Source organism: Amaranthus tricolor, chromosome 13, assembly GCF_026212465.1.
Source record: "Amaranthus tricolor cultivar Red isolate AtriRed21 chromosome 13, ASM2621246v1, whole genome shotgun sequence".
Classification (NCBI taxonomy): Eukaryota; Viridiplantae; Streptophyta; class Magnoliopsida; order Caryophyllales; family Amaranthaceae; genus Amaranthus; species Amaranthus tricolor.
In genome coordinates, this window is record NC_080059.1 from 6,968,639 (window position 1) to 6,989,936 (window position 21,298).

General features: G+C 32.3%; 1 protein-coding gene and 2 non-coding genes across 3 annotated transcripts; 2 read left to right on the forward strand and 1 right to left on the reverse strand.

The window, feature by feature from the left end:
- The first annotated feature begins 1,312 nt into the window (after positions 1-1,312).
- On the forward strand, positions 1,313-10,406 carry LOC130798306 (mitochondrial import inner membrane translocase subunit TIM8). Its single transcript, XM_057661238.1, has 2 exons — positions 1,313-1,501; positions 9,980-10,406. The coding sequence occupies exons 1-2, from the start codon at positions 1,457-1,459 to the stop codon at positions 10,166-10,168; spliced, it is 234 nt and encodes a 77-aa protein (XP_057517221.1). The 5' UTR covers positions 1,313-1,456; the 3' UTR covers positions 10,169-10,406.
- Positions 10,407-11,862: 1,456 nt separating this feature from the next.
- On the reverse strand, positions 11,863-11,934 carry TRNAQ-UUG (transfer RNA glutamine (anticodon UUG)). Its single transcript has one exon. It is a non-coding gene; the product is annotated as a tRNA-Gln (tRNA).
- Positions 11,935-14,105: 2,171 nt separating this feature from the next.
- LOC130799036 (U5 spliceosomal RNA) lies at positions 14,106-14,217 on the forward strand. The gene has a single exon (XR_009039183.1). It is a non-coding gene; the product is annotated as a U5 spliceosomal RNA (small nuclear RNA).
- The last annotated feature ends 7,081 nt before the right edge of the window (positions 14,218-21,298 follow it).

The window sequence follows — 21,298 nt, forward strand, 5'->3', positions numbered from 1 at the left end:
AGAGTAGTATTATGGGTTTTTAATGTAAAGGAGGAAAATTAATATGGGTAATGGAGGGTATAATTGAAAATAGGATAAAGCTACTAAGGGCATAAAAGTCAAAAACCCATATCAAAAATAGAAATGGGACAATTAAGGTGATTTGACCATAAAAGGAAACGGGACACATAAGCTGAATAGGAGGGAGTATTACATTGATCTATATTCGATAAGATAAATTCGTTCAATTAATGTTTAAATGAAACCTAAATTATATTAGAGTGCTTATTTGCTCTTGATGGATTTAGCAATAAGCAAAGAGTCAAAAGTGTTTGTTCTGCGTGGAGAAATGCAATATTCATAGTTGTGTCTCGCCTTAGTGGATCTTTTGTAACATCGTACAATTGAGTCGAATTATCTGTTGATGATCGAGCTATCTATTTAGACTAGATGTTTGACTGTATACGAATTCATGAATCTATCTTTAGATATTTAAAGTCTTTTGTGGACTTTGAATTGGATTAATAAGGCTGATTTGACTTATCAGGCCTCATATCGACTCGAATGCAACCGATAAACTATGCAAGCGCAGCTGCAATTAAAACCAAATGTGTAAATTATATAATATCAATTAAAACCAAATGTGTAAATTATATAATATTAAAACCAAATGTGTAATGATCATATGCCACAGGCCCACATTTTTAATACTTCTTATTCAACATTATACAATGTCTCAGCTTTGATTTAAACTTTATTAATAAGCGGAAATTATTCCATATCCAAAATATAAGATTAAATTTCCATATTATAAGCGGAAATTTAAGATCAAGACAAACCTAAGTCATGACTAGGGGAGATTTGATTTAAACTTTATTAATGTTAAATAATAACATAAAATACAATAAAATAGCTATCAAATTAATTATGTATGCATACAGAGATGAATTTTTTACGAACCGTATCTTAATATATTTGTTATGTTATTGACAGCAAACAGAGAAACTGGTCAAAAAAATCAAAATTCTTTGTTCGCTCTTACTAACAGCGAATATAAGGGAGATAATATTATAGCATTGTAAGAGACCAAAAAAGCATGTTACATATTTATTTTTTTGTTCTTTACAGGGCTATGACATTGTCTTTTTTGTTCGCTGTTACTAATAGAATAAAAATAATGTCCGCTGTTAGATCAACGTACAAACTATTCATAGACTCGGACACAAAGACGTTTATTATGGAAATTAAATTTGCTGAACCTTTTTTTTATTAGAATTTTTTTTAAAAAAAACTTATTTTATTCGGTCTTTGACACCTCGCCACTAAAATGCCCATACGCATCTTCCCCATATCAGTTATTTCAAAGTTACTTTGTTCACTTTAGGTAGGGTTTATGAGCAGGGTTTAAGAGCAGGGTTTAAGAGCAAGGTTTAAGAGCAAGGTTTAAGAGATTAAGCGAGAAAGAGCTTCAAAAACCATGGACTCTTCATTTAATTCACCTGAATTGCAAAATCTTCTTGAAGTACGTCTCTCTTTCTCCCTTCTATTTTTAACTTTTCATTTACTATTGATTTTGTTTCTTTGTAGATTGTTTTTCTGAATTAATTGAATCTTAATGGGGCAATCTATATACTTGTCGATTAGATGTATTTTCTCCCGCCTTTATTGGTTCTTCCCAAGATTGGGGCTTAGGTATGAACTGAATTGAATTTAATGCAAATTTATTTAGTAATGAAAATGATATTCTAAACTTCTTAGAACTAATTTGAAATGAAATTGAAATGAAATGAAATTGAGCTGGGCCTGTTAGAAGAACTGAATCAATTTGAGCTTCTTGGATTTGTAGATAAGTGGGGTTAATAGGATAAGCGAAATTATAATACAGTCTGCGCTGATTTAGGTTATTGAATCTGTTGGATATCGATGGTTAATTTAAATGAATATTTGTAAATAAGCATTTAGGTCATTGAATTTAATGCGAATTTATTCAGTAGTGAAAATGATTATCTAAACTTATTAGAACTTATTTTAAACGAAATTGAGGTGGGCCTGTTAAAACGGAATTAAATTGAGCTTTTTGGATTTGTAGATAAGTGGGGTTAATAATACAGTTTGCGCTTTCTGTCTGAATCTGTGGTATATCGATGGTTTATTCAAATGAATATTTGTAAATAAGCATTTAGGTTTAGTTGCTTGATCTTTAGTGGAAGCTGGGAAATCCCCGCCCTCTCAAAGAAAATAGTGCTGGTTTGATTGTCTAAAACTTTAAAATAACATAAAGTTTCTATGATAGTAAATGGGAAGATTATTTGGAAGTTGTCATAGTGGAACTTTTGTATAAGTCTTATAATGATATTGTTTTATTTATGTAATTTTGAGGAGCTGGATCATGTAGTGGCAAAATGAGATGGATGCAAATAAAAAGACTAAATAAATAGTTATAATGTGCTAGAAGAAGTTTCTGCGGGTTGTAGTTAGGTTATTGATGGTGGACTTTCTTGAATTTGAGGAGTGATGTGGATTACTAATAAATGGATGGAAGTACTAGTATGCTCATGAATAGTAGTTTGGCTGCAGAATTTTGTTGGATTGAGGTTTCTAGTTTTTGTTATCTTTGGTTTCGCTCCCATTCTTTGAGTTAGTTGCATCCCTTTTCTTCTCGGCCTTTACCTTGTCCATATTAGGATCCGGGTTATTTTTTCATTGACTTCCTGTTGTATACTTTTATTATATTCATATCTCTCTTTTTCCCATGCCAATTTTATTAGTTTTAAGAGTTCGTTGATAAAGGGAGAATCTTTGCTAGAAAGTGGTCTTTACTTGAGAAGTTGAGTCGGCATGATGGAGCCTTGGAAGTTGTATAATCTTAAGGAAGTAAATTTTATTGTGGTATTTTATTGGGTGTTGTAGTTTTGAACTTATTGATGTCTAATTACAGTAATGCTACCCATCTTCTGTTGCCAAAGTGCTTGAAGTTAGACTGCTTAATAACAAAATTTTTGTTGATAATACATAAATACCACATCCTGCATGCCATATTTTAAGCACTGACATGCTGTTCAATTAGTTGAACTACCATAGCAAAGTTGATGCAGATGAAGTGATGTGAAATTTTATTTTACCGCAAGCGCACGTTGTACGTGTGGTTGTGGCCTGCGGGTCGAACACAAGGAAGTTGGGATAAATAATTCGCTAATTCCTATTAACTAAATTGCTTAAGAAGAACAAATTTTGATTGATTTTTGTCTAACAAACTAAGAATGCAATAAGAAAATGGGTTGAAACTATATGATGAAGGTATCTAGGGCGTTGGGAATCCCCTAAACTCTTGTATTTTCAAACTCTTATTAGTATTTATGAAATGTCGGATTCATTATGTGATTAAATATAATCTTGTTAATCTCTAACTCTCGCTCTATTGATTAATTATTAGATTTAGACCCTATTAATTCGATTCTCATACGCTAGTTCTTAGAGGTGTTCATTCGGGTGATCGGGTCGGTTTCGGACGGGTGTCATTCGGTTCAATTGTATTTCAGATCGGTTATTTTTTGGATGTGTGTTAAGGCGGGTCACACTCGGGTCAGGTCGGTTAGTCACGGTTCGGTTGAAGATCAGTTATTTGAGCTATCGGGTTAGTGTTGGTTCGGTGTTGGTTGAAGTTCGTGTCGAGTAGTCAATCGGTCTTGGACTGTCGTCGATAATAATTGGTTCGGTTTTACCGGGTACATATCGGGTTCGGGTATTATTTTCCAATAGAATTCGGCTACGAATTACTAATTCCTATAGATCGAGTCAATATCAGATTAAGTTGTTAGACATTTTTTAATTGATGATAAGATTCCCCTTAGTTAAGGCAAAATAGTTAAAATGCAAATCAGTTAGTAATTATTACTTTGTTATTTTTACTTGTTTGACTGTAAATTAAAATTAAAGTTTTATCATTTTCATCTAATTTGATTAAAAATAGTTAAATAAATATTGACTATTGATTATTAACTCTAAATATATGAAATCATGTGTGTATAAAATTTAATTTATTAAAATTTCTATTACTTTATTAGATTAATTAATAAGATGATTGAATATGAGTCGATCATACCTCTATGTTAAAAATTCGTTCTGGTTAAGTCGGTTTTAGCCGGATCAAGTTCGGTTTTGAGCATAATTCGGGTCGGGTATGACTCGGGTCGGTCACTATTAGGTTTGGGTAATCTCGGTTAACGGTTATATGTCGGTTATAAAAATCGGTCGCATTTCGGGTTCGATTTTACGCTTTTTGGTCGTAAATCGGTTTGGGCACAACTTCGGTTCAGACAATGTCGGTTCAATAAACATAAAAAAGTAACATATTTTCGGGTCGGTTAACTTTCGGTTCGGTTCGGATTTTCGGATTGGGTCACATTTGAACAACTCTTAGTTCTATTGAATGAATTAATAAGAGTTTAACTAAAATTTACCCTAAAACAAAGTTGATACTAATTTCACACGCTAGTTCTATTGATTAGTCCAACAAAGCATGTTTAATTTAAGGTTATTGGCACAATTCAATCACTTTTATCCTAATTTCATAGACACATTTAATAATCAAATTATACTTAACTTATAGGTTCAATCCCTAACCCTAGAAAATGAAAACTACTCACTAATCATGCTAATAAACATAAAATCAACTATAAACATGATGAATATTAATAATTAAAAGGCAAGGTAGAATAACTTACTAATTGAAGCATAAACAACCATAAATTGCATCCAATTAAGTAGAAAGTAGCAATGGAAAGCAATAAAACTCCGTTTGATAACTAAGGATTCCTACTCTAAGAGAGAAAGCATGAAGATTATAAAATAAAAACTAAGAAGTATGAAAAAAACTCAACTCCTCTTTTTCTTGGTCTATCTTCTAGTAACTATCTATACAGAAAAATTTCAAAATAACTACCCTTTTTTGTATTAAAAAAATAAAATAAACATTGAAATTCTAGAAGAAACCGCAAGCACGTGACTTTCAGCAACAGGCGACGAGTCGTTGCTCCTAAGGGGCGACTCGTCGCATACTCTCTGCCTTGATTACTTGACTTCAGTGAACTGGCGATGATTCGTGACAAATATGCAGCGACTCGTCGCATACTCTTTGATCTTCATTCAACAGATCAACGACTTGGCGGCGAGTCATGGCTTCTTGGGGCGACTCGTCGCTTACCTTTTGATCTCATTTTTGCTCAGCGACGTGTTGTGACTTTTGACATAACTTAGCTACGACTCGTTACTTTCCCCTTGGGACTTTTTAGCTCGTTTTCTTCACTTCTTTTGGGGTCTTAGGCCATTTCTCCAAATCCTCATCCTCTTATTACTCCCAAAAACCTAATAAAACTCCGATTTTCGCCTCAAAATTACATAGAACACAATATTAATCACATAAGATGAAAATATGAGAACCACTATCAAAATCCACCAATAATACTACTAAACCATCATAAAAGGAGGGTAAAAATAAGCATTATAAGTGCAAATACACTTATCATGAAGCCTTTGGTGAGATTTTGACTTCAGCAAAAAATATATTCTCCTGCATAGTACTTCTACTAATTTGAATTTACCCGGTGTATAAGCTGAATTCTTTTGTGTAAAAATTAGGGTATCGGGGATTATTTGTTTGTTTTTTTTCTTTTTCAAAATTGGTTCTGTTTTCCGACAGAGTGTAACTGAGGAATGATCGTCCAAACATTATTGGATTCTAAGATGCCTGTTTCATAACAATGTATATTGGGCATGCATGGGAAGTTTTGACCCCATGGGTTTGGATATTGGATGAATTAGACCTAAACGGATTGAGTGGATTTTTCCCCGTCATCTATTGTTGGTTATGACATAGGAGTAAAGTTTAGGGAGTAGAAGTAGAAGGAAAAAACTTTTTTAGGTAAACAAAACAATTTTTTTCACCACAACAAAAATACTAAGCTACATTATGCCTCAACTAAGGAACCAACAAGCAGCAGCGGACCAAGATTTTTGTTATATGGGGTCCTCAAAATAAATCATGATAATTTGATGAATAAAATTTAACAATTTTTATCTCATATATTTGACATTTTTACTATGTTGTATATAAGAAATTTAGTGCAAATTATAATTTATGGTGGGACCTAAGCACTCCCATGCCCTAAATATCACATGAAACATTAACAATACCGCATTGCTTTAATATGACTCTATAGTCTTCTGGATTAGTTTAAAGCTGACCAGCAAATAAGCATATGCTTTGGAATTGAAACGCTACGCCATAGCATAACTCTACACCATATCATCTTTGTCCATTGCTGAAAAGGTTGACTCGAATGCAAGAGATCAACAAAATCAGAATAAGCTTCCTCCTGAGATCTCAAATAGAAATTCAGGAGCTTAAAGATATCCCTAACTTTCCAGTATGAAACGCTGACTCGGCGTGTGCTCTTACTTCAGTAAAGTCGAGTTGTCTTTTGTGCTGTCTTGAGTAATGCTTCCAGTATCTTTTGCCGACTCAGCTTTGGGGCATGACTTCCCAAAGTCGAGTATACTTATGCTTGAGATTATCCTTGTCTCTTCTTTTCCTCATTTAGCTCTTAGAACACCACTTTCTTCCATTGTATAGTGCCTTGCAATAGTATTAGCCACATTTTTGTACAAATTTACTCAGGAATTACCATTATTAACTCATTTACTCAAAACTTAGTCCAAAGACATAAAATAGAGTAAACGAGCCAAAAATAGTCCTAAACCGCCTCTAAACTTCATAAAAAGAGTATTAAAATAGGCAAAGAAGCGCAAATAATTGCATTTATCGAAGTTTAAAAATTCTATTGACCATTGGTAGAAAAAGAAACGGATCGCAATACAAAGTCAGACCCATTAGAATTGAATAATCAATTGTAACTTGGTTGCACAATTTAAGATTTATTGTAAACCAACTTTTGATCCTCTTTGTAATTGTTTTCACTAAGTGCTTAGAATGCTTTACATACAACTTTCTAGTGTACATGGTAATCCCTAGGTATATGAAGGTACTGAGCCTCTAACAAAACCAGATGAGGAACACATTTATCCACCATACTAGGTTTCATGCCTGCAATGTAGATGACTGACTTAGATTTGTTGACCTTCAATCCTGAAATTTTGACTTGCTATAGCCTTTACTGAAGATCATCTGGCACATATGATTTATCTTAATCTTTTGGACATAGGATGAAACCTAAACTTCTTATTCTACCGACCAATTTTATAAGTTTTAGTATTCCATACACAAAACAAACAGTGGAAGAGATAAGGATCTCCCTGACTAAGTCCCCTATTAACTACTCCTGTAGGAGAAATCATTTTACCAATCAATTTCATAAGTTTTAGTACTCCATACACCAAACATCATAAATCATTTTACCCTCATCATGCAGGACAATATTCGTATTTCTTATGTTTTTTCCTTTTGATGCTCTGAAAGAAAATCCTTGTGCAATTATACCCAAATTTGAGCCAATCCAACTTGGCTTTTTACTGCAAAAAAGAAAAGTAATCACTCTTGCTTTCCACCACTTCTGAGTAACGTCCTCTTTTGAAGCAGCCTTAGGATCCAAAGGACATTAATACTTGTTCTCCTAGGCATCCTTGAGGCTTGAAGTAAAATTCAGCCTTACCACAAGCTTCCTGAAGGTCAGGTCCAAACTTTTGTTTCTCTATAAGAACCTTCTTCATTGCTTTCAACTTCTCTCACAACTGGAGACTTTTACATCCAACATCAATAGACCGAACACCAACTCAAGAAAATTGTCTCTCTCTCATGCATTAGAAGTAAAAAACACTTTGAGGTTTCCTCGTTTTTGATCTTTGAAAAACCTCATTATATCAGGGTTGTGATCAAAGGATCTCCAGGTGAAAACAAGCCTCGGAAAAGTCTTCAAACATCATGTCATTGATTGTTACTAACAATTCTATCAAATGTAGAAAGAAACCTATTCGAACGAGCTTGCTTATTAGTCCAATCCAAGTAACTTTAAGAAGCTGTATTCTGCAAACAATCCCTTAGAGTAACTTCACTCAGTCTCAGTGTCGCCGACTCTCTCACCCATATTTGTAATACTATTGAAGTCTCCCAAAATCTACCATGATTCCCAGACACCTCTACCCAACTCTATCAGATCATCCTAGAAGGTCTTCCTTCCTATCAATGTCTCCATAAATGAAGGTACAAACAAACTGCTCTCCCATCACATGAACAACCCTCACATGATTCGTCTGAGTTTTACCACCAATAATTCTTTACTCTTCCACCATATCACTGTCCTTCCCCTTTTATGCTAAGAAAGTAAGGAAGGTTAATGTTGAAACACCACCAAAGGCGAACTTTTAAGGAATAAGGCCCTAAATTAGAGTTCTTAACCTTTGTTTCAACTTTCATAGACACCAAATAGACATATGTGGTCAGAGATGAATACTTCACCTCTCATTGCTTAACCACCCCTAGCTTAACCACCCATCATCAGTCCTTGTTAGTTGTTACTGATGTCCTCCTCATCTGTTTTCCAGTTCCTCTATCCTGAAAAAGAGTTTTCCATTAGAGTATGAGTAACCTCGCCCCCTTCACAAACCACATTAGGTTCCATAGTAAAGTTAGATGTAGTCATAAGCTGGAAACCATCCTCATCCATAATAGGAGCTCCTGCCCTTTTTTAGCCATTTTTTCTGTTGGCCCTACCTACAAGCACTCTCCATGTGACCAAACTGTTACGTTTGTTGCAGAACACTGGCCCACTTCATCATACTCATTAACAAAGGTAATAAAATCAGAAATTCCCCTTTAACTTCTATATCCACCAATGCCCTAATGTAGGATAATTTATCAATGCTTTCAGTGGCCTGATGAAGATTAAGAACTCCTTGTACTTCTGCTACTCCAGAATATGACCTCCAATTTGTGAATCCGTATCCACACAGGCACAATTTTTAAATAATCTTTGTTTATGTCCATATCTGGCTTCATAATTTTACTATGGTTTCTTATCCAACATAAGCCCGACCATCCTCAAGGCTAGATCCCTTTGTTCCCTAGTTCCAAACCTCACCTGAAAAACCTCTTACCTGCCACACTCATATATCAACTTACATTCTTCCAAACCCTGCAAACGAAACCATTCATAACCTTGATAGGAGGTTTTGCACCCAAGACAAAACAGATTACAGAAGGTATTCAGTTGTCCACCTCTTCAACATTATTTTCTACATCAATCTTAACCTTACCAATTCCCAAACTTCTGGATTCAATCAATTTAGATATTCTATTTTCAGGGTAATAGCATCATCAATGGCTGGAATGTTGATACGGGTAGAGGGAGAGTTATTTTTTAGCCCTTAAGAACTGAAAGCCACTCATTTAGTTGCCGATTTACTACTTGTCAGTTATTCCTCAGCCCATGGTACTGTTCCATTGACACCTTGTACATTTGGGTTTTCAGTAAAGGTTTGAGACAATCCTTCTCTCACCCGATACTCTCGAGAATTACTTGCCTAAATTTCTTTTACCTTTCTTGCCATGGTTGGAGCAAGTTTGCAAAACGTGCCAACCTACATTGTGAGGGGAAACATTTGGGAGTTATCTGCTCTTAGGGGAAGGCGGGGTTCCTGGAAAACTCATTTCCCCATTTTCTATTGTTTGGTTGTGATTTGGGAGTAAAGGTTAGGGAGCAACATTAAGTGGGTTCAGTTCCAATATAGGGAAACAATTTCCTTTACATTTTACACAAAACCCATAGTTCTTTAGATACTGGAGGTTTTCTATTGAACCAAACAAACTTAAACTAAACGTCAATTGTTTTCAGTTCAAGTGTATTAAATTTGTATAGGGAATTGTTTTCAGTTCAAGTTCTCTGCTCTTCCTGAAATTCTTTACCAAATAAAGTTTTTCGTGGAGTATGTTATTGACAATCTATTGATTTCATTTTTATTTGACTTGGAAGTTGGAACAATTTTGCAGCAAGAGAAGCAGAGAGCCCTGGTTAATGAGATGGTAGCAAAATTGACGAGTGCCTGCTGGGATAAATGTATCACAGGTAGCCCCGGGAGCAAGTTCAGTTCCAGCGAATCATCCTGTCTTCAAAACTGCGCTGGACGATATCTTGACATGAGCATTTTGATCATGAAGCGCTTCCAATCAATGCCTTAGATGATCATGATCTTGATGAGTTTAGCCACTTGCAAAGTTCATCTTTGTGCTCAACTCGATGCATAAATGCCCATAAATTTGACGATGCAAGTAAGCTCGTTTATGTTTTGCTTTAGTTTTTGGGATATCCTGAAACTTGTATTACTGATTTTCTCTTCTACTGTGTAATACTCTTATTGATTTTGTTTTGCAGATTTCTATTGTTAATAGTAATATACTAATGTTAAACCCGTGTTAATGCATGGTATTTTTAATTATATGTTTTATTTTGTTTTGATATAGAAGTTTAAACTTAATTTTATTTTGATGACTTTGTTTTATTTGTAATTTGATATAGTTTCAAACCTATATTTCCCCCTAAAAAAATAAACTTTGAATTCTTTTTAATTAAGGGTAATACAACCCTTAGGGCTATACATAAAAATTAATAAATTGTCTTTATTATCAATAATTTTAATTTTTCAAGAGAATCTTATCTAGAAATTGCAAAACAAAATTAATTATTTTAACTTTCAAAGAAAGAATAAATGGGATGCTAATAAAGTATAATTACATTCTTATGTTTTCAAAGCAAAATTAACATTAAATTACATAAATAAAATACAAGTTTTTTTTTCATATACAACCCTATATCATATTCATTTTTTTAATAACAAGCCTGAAAAAATAAGACATTTTTAAATTGCTTTGGTGATTACTGATTACATCTAAACAACTATTTTTCTGGAATGGGATGAATTTTATAGCTTTTTTTATAGTATAAGATGCAGATATGGATATGGGTATTGAACAAATTAGTTTTAGTTGCATATATTGAACTAATTTCCTTTGCTATAAATTTTTTTTACAATCAAATAAAACTTTAGTTTGATTTTTTTATTTATTGCAATTTATCATTTAGACACGTGCTTTAAGGAAGAGATTATATACATAATAAATGAATAAATTAATCAAAATAAAATAAATCATAACAAATTATTCTATCTCTAATTGATGATTAAATTTTTTTTAGCCAATATGTGATAGAAAACAAGCCCAATGAAATTTTTTTTTATTCATTCATTTTTTTTTATTTTTTAATTTTTTTTATTTTGATACCTCCACTAATCTCTATTAATAAAATTATAATTAATTTCATATTAGTAAGTGAAAATATTTTCTTAACCAACTAAAAGATACATAGAATATTGGAAAATAACTAATTATTAATTCTATCTTATTCCAATCTTCAACAATATGTTTATTTAATTATCCATGCTCAAATTTTGTGTCATGAAGGTGAGTTGCAAGTAAAAAGAAACAAAACTATATATTTTTGCATATTAGTTTAAAATCAAAATGAATAAAGAATGAGAATTTATGTGGACGATTATATAGCTAATCTATTAAATTTATTAGTTTATATAGTTGATCTCAATATTTTAAGATGAAGACTTCGACATCGTTGTTATATCTAACTTTTTTTACTTGCAAGTATACAATTCCAGGAACATCATAGAGGATGTCATTAAACATATTAGCTTTAAAAAATCACTAATTAGAGGAATACGTTTAAGTTATTAAATTTGAAATTTTTTTATTAAGTTTAAGTATTAGCAATAACACTACAATAAAAAGTAGTCCATTGCATCAGCTTTCTTAATTTTGACTTTCTGGCTATATAGGGATTAGAAAATAAAAAGTTTTTATAAAAAAGGTCCTACCGGGAGTCGAACCCAGGTCGCTGGATTCAAAGTCCAGAGTGCTAACCACTACACCATAGAACCCCTGAATGGTGTTTGATATTGTGTAATTTATTAAATCCAAAAAAAAATTCGTTGAGGTTCTGTTTGATCAGTACTCGCAAACTACTATGTATACTTCCTATGTTTATAATCAGTTATAGTTAAAAGAGTTGAATAGTAATTTAAACCTCAACCTCTGTATTTTCTTGTATATTCAACCTTTTTCTAATGTGCAATATATAGAATGGGTTATGAGATGTTTAAAATTATTTCCCATATAAGGAGATTTGACACTTATACCAACAATTTCCTCTCAAGGATAAGTTTTCTATCGTCGTCAAATTTCATCTTATTGGGTGACCCACAAACAACCTCATCAACATATGGAGTAAGCAACCACCACTAACTTATAGTATATACAAGTTGCTTTCTCTCTTTCTTTCTGTCACGAGCACCATGCTCTCTCTAATAACTTTCAAGGATCCATCACTAGCCTTGAAAGAGCACCCCTTAGCTTCTAACCTACCTAATGAAAAACAATTTCTCTCAAACTTAGGTACATACCTCATGTCAAAAAGTCTGCTCTTGACACCATCATGTGTCACCACAACAACGTCAACTTTCATTATTAGTAAAGTGTAGAGGTGTTCATTCGGGTCATCGGGTCGGTTTCGGACGGGAGTAATTCGGCTCGGTTGGTTTTCGAATCGGTAAATTTTCGGTTGTATACAACAACGGGTCATACTCGAGTCAGATCGGTTAGTTACGTGTCGGTTTAACAACGGTTGTTCGCATTATCGGGTTCAAACCGGTTTGTTATCGGTTGAAATTCAAGTCGCGTGTCAATCGAGCTCGGGTTGTCATCGGTCTTACATTAGTTCGGTTTTTTCGGGCACAAATCGGGTTCGAGCTTTATTTTTCGAGTAGTTATCGGTTACGGACAACTATTGATCGGGTCAATATCGAAATAAGTTAATAGTCGGGTTTTTAATTGATGTATGCTCATTTTATGGCAGATCAATTTATTTCAATTAGTTTATATATATATATATATATATATATATATATATATATATATATGAGACTATTATTTAATAATGCATCATGTTGCTACTTTTGATAATTGATTGAATATTAAAACTCGATAATCGAAACTCGATTTGTTTGAATGAATAAGAATAATCTAAACTATCTCATAGGCTATTAGTTACGTACTTAGACTTATTAGCTTTATTGAGTACTCTAAAGGCTAAACTAATAGTCTCTCCAATTCAGAGTAATTATCTCGATTTCTTTTTAGGCTTATAATTAACTTATTAGAAATTTAGAATATATTACTAGAGGGAGAATTTATGCAAATTCCAAATGAGACATTTGTTTTTAATTAGAGGGAGTATAAGCTATTAGAATATACATTACTCTATTACACTAATAATCGATTGTATTTCTAAGTTTGATAATTGAAACTTATTATGTATAATAAAGTGAATTAGATTAATCAAGTAATCATAACCATTTTATATGATATTATGTATTTATACTTATTAGTGACCTTGAATACTTTAAAATAATAAATCTATTACACTAATAATTGATCGTATTTAATTTAAAGCTTAATAATGTTCGAAACTAGACCTATTGGAGTGAATGAAACTAATACAAACTATCTTATAGAGTTATAGAGTTATAGTTACAGACTATCATTGACAGTTAACTCAATGTTATTACTGATCTTAGGGCTGGCAAAAGCTGACCCAACCTGCTAACCCGATCTGAAACCGACCCAAAATTAGCGGGTTTGGGTATAGATTTTTGACCCAATTAATAAAATGGGTCAACCCAACTTGATCTGTTTATTAAATGGGTTAGGTTCAGGTTGAATATTTAAACCCGAAAAAAACCTGTTTAACCCATTTATTAAATTGGTCAATCAGGTCAGGTCGACCCATATTTTAACCCATTTATTAACCCATTGAAAATTTTGTAAATTCAGTTTTATTACTACTTATCCTAACTTACTCTAATGTAAAGATCTGTTAACAAGGGATTTCTTATTTCTAATTCTCAAAATACTACATTTTTGGAGTACTTTCCAAAAAAAAACATTGTTGTAGAGATTAGTGAAAGCACAATATCCCACATCGGTCAAGAAAAAAGAGCAAGGTAATGCTATGCATATAAACAACAAAACCTGCTTCTCTTTATTCTCACGCTACCACGCAGTGAGCACACAGCGAACTATTCTTTCGCCTTTTACTAAAGAATACCATGTGCTCGCTGCATTAAGTGGCATACGTTTATTTTTGACTTGAGTTATTGACTGAGTTGTGAGGTGTTCAATCGGGTCATTCGGTTGATTTCGGATTAGGTATTTCGGGTTGGTTAAAATCGGTTTTTGCGTCCCTATTGTTTTTCACATCATGGTAAATCATTTTACAAGTCGGGTTCGGTTATAAGGTCTAGTAAATTTCGGATTATTAGGTCTATTTTGAACACTTCTAAGTTTATCTATTGTTAAGTTAATTGTTATGAAAGACGTTTGTTAAAAAATATTGTTAGTTATAAGTTGTTTTTTGGCATTGGGTTAAGAGTGATTTACCAAAACTTTTAATGGATATTTGAGCAATAAAATTGAAAAAAAAAATCATAAAGTAAACCATATGAAATTATATTCCTTTATTTCAAAGAAATAACTCAATTATAAATTCGGTAAAAATCAAAGAAATTGTGTAGAAGTGTTATGGATATGGGAATGCTTAATAGCTTAAAAACTCAATTTTATGGACTTCCATTAGAGTAGAGACTAAAATGCTCAATAGCTGAAGATTTCTTTAATGGATATGGGAATGCTGCAACTATTGCAAGGAATACGTCTCTGAATTGGAATGATAGACTCTTTCTTACTGTTTATCCTGAAGATCAAAGAAAGCTCCAACTTTGGCCTCAAAAGCCTCAAAAGTTTAGGTACATTATCAATTATCAACCCTTTAGAATTCTGATTTTTATTCTATTGTTTGAGCTAACTCCTCCTGAAAATTTAAAATAAATGAGATTATTTATCTACTTAATTCCAAATATAAGATTCGGGAAAACTTATGTCCCAAAATAAGCTTCCGTACGTCCAAGCCTAGCCTCGGGTAAGTCGCTGTTACTAACAGCGAATAAGGGGAAATAAAATAAAAATTAAAAAGTTGAAAGTCGCTGTTACTAACAGCGACTATGAAGTTTAAAAAAAAAAAAAAAAAAAATTTTAAAATATTTTCCTGAGCCAAGACTCACATAACAGCAAGCCCAAAACCCATTCACTTTAACCTTCAAACAATTATCTAATAGCAGATGAACTAACTATATAAACATGTTATTGTTTGATTAATCTTCCGATGTGGGACTGTTTTCTTGAACACATCAAAATAAATGAAACCAAAAATTAACTCACGAATAGAGCACCGATGTGGGACTGAGGTACTGAAGAGCACCGGGAGTGGTGAAGAGAAGCTCACGAAGAGCCCTCCTGTTAGGCTCTACATTCTCAACATTGATGCTTCTGAGCTCTATACAGGAGGCAGCTAAATTGGTGTTGCTGTGAAGTTAATTCATAACACTTGTAGAAGCTAGAAGGTAGAGTGGATAAAAGTTTCTCTTACTTTTCAAGATTTATGAATTGTTAATATATTTCTAGAGAAGCCTATAACCATGAAAGAACATTTTTTTTTCTTGATTCTTTTTCCTGCTTCTTGAATCATCATCCGTTCACTATTGTTGTGGGTTTCTTTAAGTTTATGTAATTGGGGCTACAAATCGGTATGAGTTACTATCTGATGAGCCTTGATGATTCAATGATTTGACATGTGGTTTTTGGGAATTGAGGGTCAAATTATGTGATTTTGCTAGACCTGAGGTGGTGGATCGGGCACTCCGGAGGAACGGGAGATTCGGAAATCTCTTGTACGTGCCACTACCTAAACCTGATGAACGTGGTTTGATTTTAAACGCTCTGGCTAGGAAGAAACCGGTAGATGCGAGCTTGAACCTGTTTGATCTGGGCAGAAGTTCAATTTGTGAAAATTTTAGTGGTGCTGACCTTGTTGAACTGGTTTGTTTCTTCTGTTTTGATGTACCAAGTGTACTGCATTGTTTTATAACTTTTGTAAATGTATATACATCTATCTATCAGTTGATTACAAATTTCAATTGATATGAGCTGACTAGAACTGATTTTTGATGGGTTTATAGTGATTGTTTTTCATATGCATTTAGTGGATTTTATTAAGAAAAACGAGTTCTTGTGAGCTTGCAGAGAAGTTCTAGATGAGTTCTCATTGAATTTGACAGTAATCTTATTAATTATGCTGAAAGCCATGGTGCGGTGTCTGGATTTAAAGGATGATAGCGTCATAAAGGAGCATGGTGAACGAGGATCCATAGACACAAGATTCGGAATCTACCCACGTTGTGCACGGCCTGATCAAGTTTTGTTGACAAAATGTTTCTCATTACAAAAAGTTTTGTTTTATCATAACTTCCCTCTAAAAAAAGTTAAACAATCCTTGTGATCTAAATATATGAGTTGAAATACATGTCTACAAAAAATTACTTGCTTCATATTAATAATCAATTTCAATCTTAAATTTTGTTGTAACATATGTATTTTCTTAGTATTTTAAAATTTTAAAATTTATCATAAAATAAATTAAATATTATTAATTAAAATTTATTTAAAAAGATAATAAGTAATTTTGACAACCGTTAATACATTACCTTAACACAATTTTGCAGGTTATGTCTATTAAAAGGCGATGTGGGATAGCATGTATGAAACATTTCAGTTCATGGGTGAATTGCAACACATCCGATCCCACATCCTAAAATGAAAGATGGGAAGCTCCTACTTTCTTATAAATAGTCTCATGTGAATTCCATTGGTTTTGCTTAAGTGTTCCCATTGGCTATCTTCTTACTTTAGAAGGTTGGGCTATATGGGCATAGTATAGAATAGTGTGTAGGGAGGTTTGGGTTTTTAGGGTTGGGTGAGGGGTTAGGATTAGGATAGAAGGCTTTAGAGCCATAAGGGAGGGGGATTAACTTAGGGTAGGGGCTTAGAATAGAAGGTATATGTTTAGGTTAGGATAGTGCTTAGGGGAGGGTTAGGGTAGGATAGGGTAGGGGTTTAGGGTGGGGTAGGATAGGGTAGGGGTTTAGGTGGGGTAGGATAGGATAGAGGTTTAGGGTAGGTTAGGAGTATTAATTTATCATTTTATGGATGAATTATAAACAACAAATAAATGGTCAATAACACTATTAATAATAATATTAAAACATTTATTCAATGCAACATAATGGTTCTAATGATGGACAATTCTAAGATGAAGCCCTGAATCACAACTCATGGTGTTCATGCTATTCAGCCAGGCTTAGTGGGGTTAATTTCCAAAAAAGAAAATAATTTAAAATAAGTAGAACAAAATAAATTGAAAATTGATACAAATTTTTGCTACTCTATATGTCCTCATGATTTTGGAACATACGCTATTGCAGTGTGTGGATAAGAAAAATATTAATAGACTGTTTGGTTAATGGTACTAAATGGTGGTAATGAGAATGATTTATAGTGTAAAAATTCATCAAAAGTTCCATAGCATTTCCATGGTAATGAAACTTTGATCACAAAAAAGTTTTTTTGTTTACAAATTTTCATTACCACCTAATATCACATCTCCCAATGATAATGCATTGAAATGAATTTTATAAAGAAAATAAGATGATTAAAGTTGGACAAGTATGACCTTTAAGGTAGCCAAAAGATTTTTCAACTAAAATTATATTAATTTTTCATTTTCATTACCACCCTCTATTATCATCTATCAAATGGACCGTAAATAAAATAAGAGAATATAAATATTTGTGAGGAGTCAAAATAAAAATTAAATGCAAATTAAATAGAAATGAGAATATATGGCAGCTCAATTAAGTCTCGGTAAAGTTAGATGTGTTATGAGTACATGAGTAGCTTTCAATCTAAGTTGGCAGTCACGTGCCTTTATGAATAACTAAAAGATTGCAAACAAATGATGATGGTATGATGAATAAGAATACAACATGATACGTAAAATACGTGCCATTACATGATAATTACATCATTTTGACATTGTACCAAGTATTAAGAACTGATAGTAAAATAGAATAAAAGTTAATGATGACAAAAATATAAAAATTAATAATATATGAAGTAAGATAAAATAAAATAAATAAGACAATTTATAAGTTACTTCCTTTATTATGACATGCTCCCTCATATAATATTCTAACCAAATGTGAAATGTTTCATTTAGTTTTGTACACTTATCGATTTTTAGATCGTAAATATCTCTAATCATGCTTCTTTAAAAACTATACTCCCTCTATTTTTAAATGTTCTTCTCATTCGCTTTTTTCGTATATCTCAATGTAAACTTTAAATCAAATAATGTAAATTGTAAGTTTTTAAAAATTCTAAAAAGTTGATATTTAAAAGTATATATTTTGAAACAAATCTAACAAGATACCACATGAATATGTTTTTTCTTATAGATCGATTGAAAATCATAGTGAAAATTTAACACTAAAATTCGTAAATTACATATGAAAATGGAATGAGTAAAAGTTAAATATTAATAAAATTAACATTTAATCATGATAAGAGTGAATATATAGCAATACAGCATATATTGTGAAACTGATGTAATTAAAAATATAGCAAACATTATGACACAAAGATGGTATATAATGTTTTTAAATTAATTTTAAAAGAAATAGATGTAGAAATATTAATTTTGAAAGAGAAAAAAAAATATCAATTATGAAATGAGTAGGGATATTATGATGTGAAAAGTAATTGTATGATGTGATTGGTTGTCTTCTTAGCCTACTCCTTTAAATGATTAGGATGTCAACTATGCTTATTTTGACTAGGGCTGATCAAAGTTTGATTTAAATTGTAAATCAAATCGGATCAAACCGTAATTTAAGTATTTGGTTTAGTCTACGGTCTAAATGGCCTGATCTGTTTTTTTTAAATTACAGTTTCCGTTCTGATCTAAGTTTTAAAAATTTTAGACCAGACCGGACCGAAAAACCATAATATATTTTGGTCTGGTGTAAACCGTGTGACTCAAACTCAGACTCAAGTTCAAATCCACAACCAAAGTCTTATACTTCATATTTGAATTCAAACCTATCGAGTTTAATGGGTTTAGGATTTTAAAAGTGTACTAATGACTTATAGATGGATTGTATTTAATCATTTATTTTACCTTTTTTAACATGGTTGGATCATAAATTAAGTTTAAGAAAAGTTTGAGTCGAATCTAAGTTAAATAAATAGTCAAAAGCACCAATATAGACAGACAGAGTGAATGATAATCATTTTCAATAACACAAAAGTCATGACTCATGAGTCGGCCGCCACATTAAGAAGATATCAACTTATTTAATACCTAATTTTATATTTATATAAAGTCATTGAAAAATATATAAGGACTATATACATCAAAAAATGTTAAACTAAGGATATTTTCAAGGTTAAGTAAACAAACAATATCAATAAATTAGGTGAAAGAACATTTGAGAATTTGTTAAAATTGTTGATAGGGAGCTCAACTAATGAAATAAATGAAGAAAGGAGGGTGTTTATTTGCATCATTGGATCAATTTGAATTATTTTAAAATCGGTTCTTGTATTCACATTGATTTTTACATTATTTTAAATTCACTTTGAAGTCGAGTTAAGTTGGATTCAGTTTTAAACGTCTCTAGAAAGAATTGAGATTTATATGCTTGCTCGGCACCCCTGAGCGCCTTGATTTCTCACTCAAGCTTATGATGTTGTTTACATTCTGCCTTGCTCACTCCATAGAATTATCACAACTTCTCATGTTTTGATACTCAAAAATATAAAGTATTTCAAGAATTTAATTTTATGGGAAGGGGAAAATAACGAAAAATTTTTAGTAAAATGATCGATAAAATATAATATCACATTGAAGACCATAAGAATTAACACAAAAACTCGAGAAAATTTCAAAACCATCAATTTAGACCAACACAATTCATGTGTGTAACATTTTTACTATCCTACCCCACTAACCTACAATTACCCCTATTCTATTCTACCCTACCCTAAACCCCTATCCTAACCTACCCTAAATTCCTATCCTATCCTACCCCACCCTAAACCCCTACCCTATCCTACCCGATCCTAAACCCCTATTCTATCCTACCCTACCCTAAACCCCCATCCTATCCTACCCTAAACCCCTATTCTATTCTACCCTAGCCTAAACCCCTATCCTATCCTACCCCACCCTAAACCCCTACCCTATCCCAAGCCCCTATCTACCTTAAGCCCCTATCCTATCCTACCCTACCCTAACCTCCCCTAGGCCATATCCTACCTACCCTATCATACCCTACCTTAAGCCCCTATCCTATCCTACCCTAACCATCCCCTAGGCACTATCCTAACCTAAACATATACCTTCTATTCTAAGCCCCTACCCTATCCTATCCTACCCTAAGTTAGTCCCCCTCCCTTATGGCTTTAAAGCCTTCTATACTAATCCTAACCCCTCACCCGACCCTAGAAACCCAAACCTCCCTACGCACTATTCTATACTATGCCCATATAGCCCAACCTTCTAAAGTAAGAAGATAGCCAATGGGAACACTTAAGCAAAACCATTGGAAATCACATGAGACTATTTATAAGAAAGTAGGAGCTTCCCATCTTTCATTTTAGGATGTGGGATCGGATGTGTTGCAATTCACCCATGAATTGAAATGTTTCATACATGCTATCCCACATTGCCTTTTAATAGACATAACCTGCAACATTGTGTAGATGATATCACTTGAATTTTCTAATGAAACAAAGGGAGTCTTTTTTTTTGTTGTTTTTTTTTTTGATTTGAAATGATGAAATGATGAAACAAGGGAGTTTAATTTGGTTTATAATAAAATTGTGTAAAGGTAATGTATTAACGGTTGTCAAAATTACTTATTATCTTTTTAAATAAATTTTAATTAATAATATTTAATTTATTTTATGATAAATTTTAAAATTTTAAAATACTAAGAAAATACATATGTTACAACAAAATTTAAGATTGAAATTGATTATTAATATGAAGCAAGTAATATTATTGATGCTCCCTTAATTAGGTTGCAATGTTGCATCATATTACATGTGTGTGTATATATATATATATATACATATATATATATATATATATATATACATATATATATACATATACATATATATATATATATATATATATATATATATATATATATATATATATATATATATATATATATATATATATATATATATATATATATATATCTGATCAGCTAGCATTGCATTACT

Coding starts and splice junctions, on each gene's coding strand:
- LOC130798306 (XM_057661238.1), top strand. CDS start 1,457: ATGGACTCTTCATTTAATTCACCTGAATTGCAAAATCTTCTTGAA. Junction 1,502..9,979: donor AATTGCAAAATCTTCTTGAA/GTACGTCTCTCT, acceptor ACAATTTTGCAG/CAAGAGAAGCAGAGAGCCCT.